At 41.4% G+C, this 12,814-nt stretch overlaps 1 protein-coding gene across 1 annotated transcript; it reads left to right on the plus strand.

Annotated features, from left to right (window-relative positions):
• The first annotated feature begins 2,057 nt into the window (after window positions 1-2,057).
• Window positions 2,058-11,160, plus strand: LOC124125580. The gene is made up of 9 exons (XM_048384799.1): window positions 2,058-2,293; window positions 5,077-5,190; window positions 6,210-6,431; window positions 6,767-6,959; window positions 7,722-7,834; window positions 9,016-9,178; window positions 10,285-10,389; window positions 10,714-10,739; window positions 11,070-11,160. Exons 1-8 carry the CDS (start codon window positions 2,089-2,091, stop codon window positions 10,721-10,723), a joined length of 1,125 nt encoding a protein of 374 aa, XP_048240756.1. The 5' UTR covers window positions 2,058-2,088; the 3' UTR covers window positions 10,724-10,739; window positions 11,070-11,160.
• The last annotated feature ends 1,654 nt before the right edge of the window (window positions 11,161-12,814 follow it).

Here is a 12,814-nt window from a genome sequence, read left to right on the forward strand (position 1 = left end):
GTACAATAGAACACTGCAGGGAGAATAAACCACGAGGGGCGCAGTGTTTAAATTTACATTTAACCCGACCTCGGCAATGTCGAACAAGTCCATTTTATGCACATGTGGGTATTTTCCGTATATTCTCACAATCCCCCTTCGAATACCTGTATCTTCTCTCCTAATAAAGATTATTATATCTCTCCCGCTTTGGGATGCGATCGTTCGGCCATCGCGTTTATCTGCGTTGCCTAGCAACATCTATGAAAACAGCTCACTCGACACTCCCCTCTTAAAAATAACGTCGTCATATATACAACGTCATGAAGTTGCGAGCGCGTGTTCGAGCGCGTGTTCGAATCTCGAGAAATGACTTCATGATAGAGCAATGTTTTATCGTGAAATAAACCACGATTCGTTCTACATTGTTCTTTGCAATTTATTGCGTCGATATCTTATATTTCTCTTTTTAACACCATCGTTGGCACATGAGCAATAGTTTAACATACGATACGTAACATGTGGAACGGCGAATCAATGAATCAAGATTGAAAGGGAGTATACATTTATATATAACCATGAGTATACACGATTAGTTAATACGACTTCAGATTGTATTCTGTATATATGACTTCTTACTTCATTCTTTGTTAATAAGTGGTAGGAATCTACCAAGCTGCTCTAAGTATTTACATTTAGGAGAACATAAGAGGCGTTTTAGATTCGAAATGTTTGGGCAGATGAGGTATTTACTATCGATAAGTGTTATTCTTTGTTTTCTAAAAGCATCATAACGAAATAAATAGTGAAATTCATCTGCAAAGCCTGGTGAGTTACATAAGTTACATAAGCGATCTTCTCCAGGAGTATTGTTCCATCTTCCGGTCTCAGTGGGATGATGATGTAGTGGGTATGATACTGATTTAAGAAGCAAATGGTATTTTTCAAAAGTAGGTATATGCTTAAAATATTTGTAGTAAAATCTCTTAGAGCTTGTTGCGGCTGTACTACGCCAAGTACGTTCATTGTTCTCTCAACAGCTGGTACAACCCAGTTACAATGTTGGGGTGAACGAAATACGACTGTTAGACCACAGGAGTGGTTGGAATCCGCGGGCCAGTAGCAATTGAATTTTTTAGTGGATTCTTTCCAAAGCTTCCGCTATTTCATATCCCAAGACTTCGGATCCATACAGCAGTATAATAAAATTTTCAATAGCCTACGTAAATCGTCTATTTTTCTGATATTTTATTCACTGCTAATTGTAACTCTAAGCTATTTCTAACTTTTTGTCTCCAAAGGAGAAGGATATGTTTACTTTAGCTATACCTCCACCAAATACAACAACTTTTTTGCAATATTGGCATCAAGTTTCCATTTTCTATAATAACTGTAGAATACATTTAATGAGTTGATACATTCACTCGAATTATTAAAAGTGACAACCGGCTCCAAACCTCCAAACACAAGAAGCATTGGGGACAACAAGTGACATGTATCATTCCAACGAAACTGCTACACGCTAACTGATGAAAACAGGCCGGACATGTTGAGAAAGTAGGAATTCATTTTTCAGTATTTGGTGGTAAAAATAGGATACTTTCTTAAACTAATGAATGAATAGTCAATTTCTTTGTAGCAACTGTATGACAACACATATATGCAGTACAGCTGTTGAAGTATTTGAAACAAACACTGTAAATGGATGGTGTATCGTATTAAGCTGCTAACATGCTATTAAGACTTTAGGAAAAACCTTCTGTGACAGGACATAGATCGCAATGTCAGTTCGTGTCTACGGCAAAGGCGTCCATGTTATAATGATGACAACTCGCTGTTCATGCAATAAAAGCATACTTCTGTGGTGTCAGTTATACAGTAAATTACATAAAATGAAACACTAGAAAATTATGAGAACCTACTTTCCTATGACCACAGAAAAGAAAAAAAAATGTTCCATAAAATCAATAGAAAACAGATGGACCCAGCCATGTGACGCTGTACAGTCATGCGACTCTGCGGGGCTCCAGAACTGCGACCCACTATACGAACAAACTGTATAAATAAGGCCCCTGGATCATACTTGTCAGTAGCTGAAGAATCAAGAAGATGTTCTCCTCCAACTGCTTCGCGTTTCTCCTCCTGGCCGTCCTCGCCACACCAGCATCTGTCCTCTGTCAAGGAACAAATACAAGCTGTCCACAAAGCGGCCGCCTAAGCGCAAAGCTTTTGGCCCTCGCCACGGAACTTTCAAGCATTGACGGCGACATTACTTGCTCCTTGGACATCATCGCCCAGCAATGTCCCTGCCTGGGTAAGTGGCTAAATATACTACAGTAAACTACATAGTAATGATACTAGGTGTTTGCGAAAAGGTAAGCGTATCCTGCCCCACCGGTGGCACCCGTTACAAACACGTGCACAGGCAAGTCAATGAACTCACTAACATTACGTGTTTACTGATATCTAGCCCAATACACCGTGTTACTCAGCTAGTTTATCTGATGATACAACTTCAAGTTCTCTTTTACAATCTTTTACATTCGTATGGTTTGACGTCCGTGCTCTGTCTAGTGGTATGATGATGGTAAAGCCGCCATTATTTATACATTGAACTTCATATCCTGTTTCACACTTAATGTGCTCTTTTTCTTGTGATCATATTGACTCTGTTTGTTACCAGGTTTTTAGTGGTGAAACATAATTGGAAGCATTCCTGTTACATAAATAGGATTATGTTATACTTCGCCACAATATGAATATGAATTGGAGCTTGACATACCAATAGCTACACGTACAGAGACTGTCTACACAGTGTAACCCCCTGACCGCCCTTTCAGATGGATCTTACATGTAACCCCCTGACCGCCCTTTCAGATGGATCTTACATGCAACCCCTTGACCGCCCTTTCAGATGGATCTTACATGTAACCCACTGACCGCCCTTTCAGATGGATCTTATATGTAACCCCCTGACCGCCCTTTCAGATGGATCTTACATGTAACCCCCTGACCGCCCTTTCTCAGATGGACCTTACATGTAACCCCCTGACCGCCCTTTCAGATGGATCTTACATGTAACCCACTGACCGCCCTTTCAGATGGATCTTATATGTAACCCCCTGACCGCCCTTTCAGATGGATCTTACATGTAACCCCCTGACCGCCCTTTCTCAGATGGACGTTACATGTAACCCCTCGACCGCCCTTTCAGATGGATCTTACATGCAACCCCCTGACCGCCCTTTCAGATGGATCTTACATGCAACCCCTTGACCGCCCTTTCTCAGATGGACCTTACATGTAACCCCCTGACCGCCCTTTCAGATGGATCTTACATGTAACCCCCTGACCGCCCTTTCAGATGGATCTTACATTCAACCCCCTGACCGCCCTTTCAGATGGATCTTACATGCAGCCCCCTGACCGCCCTTTCAGATGGATCTTACATGTAACCCCCTGACCGCCCTTTCTCAGATGGACCTTACATGTAACCCCCTGACCGCCCTTTCAGATGGATCTTACATGTAACCCACTGACCGCCCTTTCAGATGGATCTTACATGCAACCCCCTGACCGCCCTTTCAGATGGATCTTACATGTAACCCACTGACCGCCCTTTCAGATGGATCTTACATGCAACCCCCTGACCGCCCTTTCAGATGGATCTTACATGCAACCCCCTGACCGCCCTTTCTCAGATGGACGTTACATGCAACCCCCTGACCGCCCTTTCAGATGGATCTTACATGTAACCCACTGACCGCCCTTTCAGATGGATCTTACATGTAACCCCCTGACCGCCCTTTCTCAGATGGACCTTACATGTAACCCCCTGACCGCCCTTTCAGATGGATCTTACATGCAACCCCCTGACCGCCCTTTCAGATGGATCTTACATGTAACCCCCTGACCGCCCTTTCTCAGATGGACCTTACATATAACCCCCTGACCGCCCTTTCAGATGGATCTTACATGTAACCCCTTGACCGCCCTTTCTCAGATGGACGTTACATGTAACCCCCTGACCGCCCTTTCAGATGGATCTTACATGCAACGCCCTGACCGCCCTTTCAGATGGATCTTACATGTAACCCCCTGACCGCCCTTTCAGATGGATCTTACATGTAACCCCCTGACCGCCCTTTCAGATTGATCTTACATGCAACCCCTGACTACTACCCCTGGAAGTTATACCTCCATTATGTTTCAGTAGATTATGTCTAACTTTAGCACATACTTGGTACATATATGTACCAACATATGTATATTCAAAGTATTTAACAATTAGTTGACTGAGATACTTTAATCAAGATACACATAAGGGAGTGAGTATTGCGGAACGCCGCATTAGCAATATTCCAGCTATTCGTGGGGAAGTAAAAGACAATGAGTGAGTGAGTGAGTTGAGTTTAACGCCGCTTTTAACAGTATTCCAGTTATATCACGGCGTGTCAGCTTAATGTGGGAGGAAAGCCCGAAGTGATGCGGGTCTCAGACGTTTACCACTTCGGTGAACCCACGAGCACGGGTATGGTGCCGACAAACCTAGAAAAAATAATTTGGGAGAACCGGGATTCGAACCCACAATCATAGGTTCCTGGCGTGCCCAAGGGACGCAACTCTGCACAGCGAATCGCGGCGCCTTAGACGACTGGGCCACCCGTGCCCCCTAAAAGACAATGCCAAGTCTTTGTAAGTAAAGTATCCTGTGTGTTATAAAGTAAACTAATTTACGATGATGTAATGGGAAAAAATGTAACAGTGATGCATATAAAAACAATTTTAAAAAACTCTTTAAATGGGACGATCTCTTTCTTTTACTTGAAAAAAACTCTGTGCATTAAAGAAGAATAACGCGATTTCGTCTTTCCAGATCACTTGTGGCTTATTTGTGCCCTTGTTACTTTTTTACTTAATTTACTTTAATTTCTTATTGTTTACACGTACTAGCGGCATGGTTGGCACGTTCAAGAACCGGGATGCATCAAATTAACGTGGATGTAATCGATAAAACGCTAGGCACGAATTTTTGACCAGGTCTAATCATTAACCGAGTTTGAAGTAGTATATAAAAAAATATAATTCTTGTTGCAGATGCCTCCAGCGACTGCTTCGAAACACGTGTCACAAGCTTCCAAACCGCTTTACAAGACCTCATGGCGGATGTCGCCAATGTCACAGCCGACGCCCCAGTAGACTGCCCTGAGCGTAGGTCTTTAAGCTACAAGTATTTTCGAATGATAAATCACTGACTCATATAGTTTTTACCACAACTTGTTTTCCTTTTAATGAAATCTGTTTCGACAAATGATCGAGATTGTTCTCTTGACCTTCATATTATTGTTGATTTGACGAACACCTATTTACGGAGCCTAGATTGGCATCGATTGATTCAGATTCTGCATCCCTTAACGAAACAGTTATTATTTATCTTGATGAAGACAACTTAAGCCAGGCGGGCGCTTGCTTATTCACTTCAACTAATTCTATATTAACCTGGCACTGATTCCCACTAGTACCCAGGCTGCCTTGAGACACACGCTGTCCCAGTAAATGATAGCAGATCTAGTGGTGTTTGGATTCCTGTTCACAAACAGAACGAATTGACAAGATATGTCAGACAACTAATTATATATCTATCAACTATTTTAAATGTACATGTATATTAACTTTATATAGCTATGTATACCAACTATTCTTTATGTGCTGCAATTTAGACGAGTATTGAGCGTAACATTTCTAATTTACACCTTAAAATGTTTGTTGGCCTTGGCCTTGTGTTACTTGGGTTACAACTGACTCTAATATTAGTTTAAAAAAACAAACCAATTTAATATTATTCTGAACAATCCTGCATTTACTTGAAACAATCTTTTTGTAGTTTTAGAATTATTTTCATGTCAAGTTCATTTACATGAAAAAAACCCCCTCAAAGTTTTAGAACGTATAAGAACTTTGTTATAGTTATTGTGTGGCTTATTCAAGCTTTCCTTTCTATACATTGATGGTATGAGACTGGCGTCTAAAATAAGTACCAAGATCTGATGAAATAGTCGACTCACGAGATAATTTCTCATAAAATCTCAGATAAAGATTGCAAGAAGTTACCTTAGTTGACAACTAAGGTAACTTCTTGCAATCTTTATCTGTGAATGTTTAGCAAATTTCAGAATAATATGTAACTGCAAAATATACACTAAAACTATATGGCTGCTATATACTTGAAGGTACCGGTGCGGTGTTCGTGGCTTCGTGTGATGAACCTGATGTTGCTGTGGTAGACCCCAATGGTGTCATCCAAAACGACTTCACATTAGGCGAGAATGTAACTAGATTGTCTGTTTTCCCCGACGGTGCTACTTCTGGGTTTGAATACCTTAAAAACAACCCGTTTCAAGTTCGATGTCGCGCACAAGATGGATCGGAAACCGTATTAGGCGATACTACTGGTATGTGTATGACAACCTCGTTCCCACGTTTTGACCTCTCATGTCAAAGGGTGTGTTGTGAAAATGTCCTGTTCAGTCATGCATTGTATACTAATGTTAAAAATCAACTGTCAGGGAACGACCATTTATCATGTTGGGGTGGGCCGTGTTCAACATAGCAGTATACTGTCAGGGAACGACCATTTATCATGTTGGGGTTGGCCGTTTTCAACATAGTAATATGCTATCAGGGAACGACCATTTAGCTTGTTGGTGGGAAGATTGCTTTGACACTAGTGAACTTGTGACTGCCACAACTATTTCCCAGTTACAGTTTGTCATTTATTTGTTACTAGATACTCTACTAACAGCTGGGCCAGTAGGTACTGGGATTGCGTACAATCCTGCCACAGACCAAGACTATGTAGCCATTTCGTTCAACGGTGATGCGTCTCGGAATGGCATCTATTCCTTCAATAGGACCACTACAGATATCAACAAGGTTATCGACATTACTGGCCCGACCGGACAGATTCAGATCTTTAACGGGTATGTGCACTCCAAAACAAGGTCGTAAACGTCCATATTGTTTTTAAATGCACGCAGTTATGACGGATATCCCGGGATGTATTTACTGTATACAGCTATGCCAAGATGTTAATCACATACATAGAATACGTCATCGGGAGAGATTGCGTAATGTCTGTGACCGATAATAACCACTGTCAGGTATGGTTTATATAATGTTCAACCCAGATATTTTGCATTTGCCAGACATATTTTTCAATTTTTATTCAATAGACTTATCTTAAATTTTCTATTCAAACAATCTGGTACATTTAAGTTAGAGCAAGACAACATTATATCCATTTCAAATGTAAATGCGCTCTCTAAGTGTATTATTACTTTCTCATTCGGTGGTAGTGTCAGTCCAGACAGACAGACACATACAGACTATTTCAAACTGTGTAGCACTCCTTGATAGTTACCCTGTCCAAAATGCCACGGTAGTATGTACAACACAAATAGATATGCCATACACAGAATACACAATGTCACTGATGTAGTAACAAAGTGCTGACTAAGAGTTACTATCAACATTACTTACATTTACAGACATTTTGTGCCCGCCCTCAACCCCCGCCACCCCCCTCACGAAAATGTCTTGGATATATGCTTTGAATTATTATATTCTGTATGTATTTATCTATCTTTAGCCGATGACCGCTTTAAGTATTTTGAACTGCAGATGAAGGTTTGTGTCTTCAAATTCACCAAGACAATTGAAATGCAATACTTTTTTGGTTGCAGTGTTGTGTACATGAGCCTCGGTTCGAATATCTTGGCACTGTCTGCTGCAGGTCCTCCGGTGATAGAAGTCTTTTTTGTAGTGCAAATTGCGTCTTTTGTAGTACTCGATGTTGGTAGGTATAATGCCTTTATATTCATATAAATAACATCTAGTTGCTGTATCACTCTTGTGTTACTGGTCGCCGTGACTTGACTTACTTTGCATTTGTTAGTGACGGATGCCACTGGTGGAACAGGATACGGTCGCCATCGTCACCATTTGATAGTTATTCTCAGAAAAGACATGCTTTACAAACGGAATTGTACAATGCTGTAAGCAGCGAACTGTTATGATTATTGAAATGGGACATTTGGCCTAAATTGCTTACATAATTTTGATGCTCCAACTAATCCGATAGTTAATACCGTTGGAACTTTGGGCTGTGTTTGCATACAGACAGGATACAAATGACCCTAGTCTACAGAACGCAAACCATCCTTATACTTTAAACGCAAAGCAATCATTATTCGTATGTTTTTCATATGTTATGCATATGTTTTTCATATATTATGCATATGTTATTCATATGTTATTCATATGTTATTCATGTTATTCATATGTTATTCATATGTTATGCATATGTTATTCATATGTTATTCATATGTTATGCATATGTTATTCATATGTTATGCATATGTTATTCATATGTTATTCATATGTTATTCATATGTTATGCATATGTTATTCATATGTTATTCATATGTTATTCATATGTTTAGAGGGGGAATCATTTGATGTATTGAATGTTTGGAACAAGGTTGTGACTCGAACATAATGGTTCGAATTAGAGGTGACACAGATGGAAAGTTTCGAATAAAGACGATTCAACACAGGACATTACTTGAACGAGTTCCTTTCAACTCTTGTCAAATCAGACCTTCTATGTATGGCTTCATTGTCACACGGCAAGTAATGATGGACTCATTACTCGTTGATATTGAGGTCTTGTTTAAATTAATTGAACATTAATGCACAACATGTGACCTGCACGTTTGATGTGGACAAGATTATCCTGTTTGTAAATACGTTATGCCCCATTACACTTGTGGTTGAATGAGTGAAAATATTCAATGTCGAAGTTATCCCATAAATCAAGGGTTGACATATAACACTACAATACACATAATCATTTAAATCACAGCATTGCGACCGCCTGATTCCTAATTTACGTCGTCACGGGTAGAGAGGTAGAGAGGTCCTCAGCTCTCCAAGCCTAACAGTTTCATACATCCAGTCTCTATTTCTCTCATACAGGTCGTTTTGCGTTTTGTGAGGAGGCAACGGGTTCCGTGTATGTTGTCTTCCCCGCAACCTTTTCCTTCAGGCAGATAAGGCAGCCGAGTTTAAGCAACCAATGTGGTTCCATCGGAGTCAACCCCTGTAACTCCCTGCTCTACGTTGTCAACCAAAACGATGCGTGAGTAAATATTATTGATATGATAGGACTTGATATGCGATAATGCAGTTAGATGAAACGAGCATCCTTACTTCTAAAATGTTATCTTAGATGTTGACCGAGCCAATACATTGTCATCATACGTATTTAAGTAACCGCTTTTGCATGCATCTCCCCTGGAGTCATATCAGGGTGAAGTTTGTTTGTTTGTCTGTTTGCTTGTTGTTTGACGCCGCACCCAGCAATGTTCAAGCTACATGGCGGCGGTCTGTAAATAATCGAGTCTGGAACATACAATCCGGTCGGCGTGTAAATCTTTCTCACAATAAGTGAAACATTATGAACATACTTTTACATCAATCCTCAGTTTTTGTAAAACAATTCTAGCACTGAGCTTTGTTTTCAGTCAGAACATGTAGCTTTTAATCATTTTTCAGTTTGTTCTATATTGCTTGTTTGATAAGGTAAATGCTTGTCATCTGGTATCCCACACACTCCTTTCCATGTCAGATGGCATTGTGGAGATCCCATTTGGGTCTGACGTAAACACAAACAATTGTGTGTGACAACAAGGTATTACTGTCCATCTCCTCTAAGATGGATCGGAAACACTTGTATTCTTTTGTCTTAAGGGGGCACGGGTGGCCCAGTCGTCTAAGGCCCCGCGATTCGCTGTGCAGAGTTGCGTCCCTTGGGCACGCCAGAAACCTATGATTGTGGGTTCGAATCCCGGTTCGCCCCGATTATGTTTCTAGGTTTGTCAGTACCATACCCGTGCCCGTGGGTTTCATCAAAGTGGTAAACGTCTGAGACCTGCATCACTTCGGGCTTTCCTCCCTCATTAAGCTGACACGCCGAGATATAACTGGAATACTGTTAAAAGCGGCGTTAAACCCAACTCACTCACTCACTCACTCACTCACCCTTTTGTCTTAAGACTTACGATTTGGTTATCAGGACCGACCATTTGAGGGCTGCATCTTATGATGATATAGAAATTATACACACGACGAGTTTTTCATCAAGTCAGGATCCAGTTTCATTTGAAGAGTCCATCTGATTGAAGAGAGATGTTAATCTGCGTACTCTTACATTTAAGATGACTATTTGCAAACTTCTTCTTTCAGAAACATTGCAATCTACAACACTACTTCATTTACTTCGGAAGGGACGTTAGCATACAGCACGTCACCATCTGCTTGCCCATCTTTGGGGGTGGATCCAACATTCTGGTAGGAATTTGTAACTGAAGCATTTCCTTAATAAAACAACCAGCAATGGCAACGACCAATTAATTACCTCTCAATAGAACATAGAATTAGACATTATAACATTTCTTCCAATGTTAATTGCATTTAAAAAAAATATTTTTGATAAATTGCATTAGAATCATTGAACTGTGATTGTGATTGTAAGTCCAACCGGTCCAATAGTATTTATAGAATAAGTTTACTCAAACAAAACAGAAATATAATCTAAGCCTTAAAATTCGATATGTCAGAGATGTTTTTCATAAGGCTCAAATTGTAATTCTGATGTTTATTTTCATGTTACAGCTGTGCATAAGCGGAGTTCGACGACGGTATGTTAATTAATGTTTATTTTTGTCTGATCCAAGATAGTTATTTCCTTATTACATGACTTGCATTAAACAGTGCGTGAATTTAGCTGTAAACTGCATTTTGCAATATTCCAGCGATCTTTGAGCTTCGTGATATTGTCAAAACTATCCTATTTTGTTTAAGATGACATCAAATGACCATTCCTCAACAGTCTCTTTACCCTCTATGCGATGGATCATACAAGAGGCTAGCTCATGCCTGCTTGCTCGTTTGCTAATCATGAGCTTTATTTGTGAGCCTGGAAGAATATAGAGAATCACTTGTAATGTAAATTTCTCTCTTGTTTTCAGGTTGAGCTGATATCCAAAGCTACGTCATCCACATAAAAGAATGTTAAAAAGTGTAGAGGCATTGCTTTGTCAATAAACCTATCTTACACAACCAAGATTTATGTTTTTAATGTTTCAATGTAACTTTAAGAACCTGAATTAGAATCTATAAGCATGTCACTAATTTAGTGTCATTATGATAGCAGTATACACAGCAATAGTATTATTTCATTGTATCCCAACGAACCCTGTATGAAAGACATTTGGCACAATCGTGTGGAAAGGTCGACACCCAAAAGACACACACACACACACACACACACACACACACACACACACACACACACACACACACACACACACACACACACACACACACACACACACACACACACACATATTACAACACACCTTCCCTGTCAACCCACCCCTTCTAACAACACCTCCCCTTCCTTGTCAACTCACCCCTTCTAACAACACCTCCCCTTCCCTGTCAACCCACCCCTTCTAACAACACCACCCCTTCCTTGTCAACTCACCCCTTCTAACAACACCTCCCCTTCCTTGTCAACTCACCCCTTCTAACAACACCTACCCTTCCTTGTCAACTCACGCCTTCTAACAACACCTCCCCTTCCTTGTCAACTCACCCCTTCTAACAACACCACCCCTTCCTTGTCAGCTCACCCCTTCTAACAACACCACCCCTTCCTTGTCAACTCACCCCTTATAACAACACCACCCCTTCCCTATCAACTCACCCCTTCTAACAACACCACCCCTCCCTTGTCAACTCATACCTTCTAACAACACTACCCTTCCTTCTCAACTCACCCCTTCTAACAACACAACCCCTTCCCCGTCAACTCACCCCTTCTAAAAACACAACCCCTTCCCCGTCAACTCACCCCTTCTTACAACACCACCCCTTCCCTGTCACACACCCCTTCTAAAAACACAACCCCTTCCCCGTCAACTCACCCCTTCTTACAACACCACCCCTTCCCTGTCCTTGTCAGCTCACCCCTTCTAACAACACCACACCTTCCTTGTCAACTCATTCCTTCTAACAACACCACCCTTTCCTTGTCAACTCACCCCTTCTAACAACACCACCCCTTCCTTGTCAACTCACCCCTTCTAACAACACCACCCCTTCCTTGTCAGCTCACCCCTTCTAACAACACCACCCCTTCCTTGTCAACTCACACCTTCTAACAGCACCACCCCTTCCTTGTCAGCTCACCCCTTCTAACAACACCACCCCTTCCTTGTCAACTCAACCCTTCTAACAACACCACCCCTTCCCTGACAACTCACCCCTTCTAACAACACCACCCCTCCCTTGTCAACTCACCCCTTCTAACAACACCACCCCTTCCTTGTCAACTCACCCCTTCTAACAACACTACCCTTTCCCCGTCAACTCACCCCTCCATACAACACCACCCCTTCCCTGTCACACACCCCTTCTAAAAACACAACCCCTTCCCCGTCAACTCACCCCTTCTTACAACACCACCCCTTCCCTGTCACACACCTCTTCTAAAAACACAACCCCTTCCCCGTCAACTCACCCCTTCTTACAAGACCATCACTTCCCTCTCACACACCCCTTCTAAAAACACAACCCCTTCCCCGTCAACTCACCCCTTCTTACAACACCACCCCTTCCCTGTCCTTGTCAACTCACCCCTTCTAACAACACCACCCCTTCCTTGTCAACTCATACCTTCTAACAACACCACCCTTTACTGTCCTTGTCA

Source organism: Haliotis rufescens, unplaced genomic scaffold, assembly GCF_023055435.1.
Source record: "Haliotis rufescens isolate VD_foot unplaced genomic scaffold, xgHalRufe1.0.p SCAF_50, whole genome shotgun sequence".
NCBI lineage: Eukaryota > Metazoa > Mollusca > Gastropoda > Lepetellida > Haliotidae > Haliotis > Haliotis rufescens.

Excerpts from the sequence above, each read along its gene's own strand:
- LOC124125580 (XM_048384799.1), top strand. The coding sequence starts at position 2,089 with ATGTTCTCCTCCAACTGCTTCGCGTTTCTCCTCCTGGCCGTCCTCGCC. Across the intron at positions 6,960-7,721 it reads CAGATTCAGATCTTTAACGG|TGTTGTGTACATGAGCCTCG; the intron begins GTATGTGCACTC and ends TTTTGGTTGCAG. Across the intron at positions 7,835-9,015 it reads TTTTGTAGTACTCGATGTTG|GTCGTTTTGCGTTTTGTGAG; the intron begins GTAGGTATAATG and ends TCTCTCATACAG.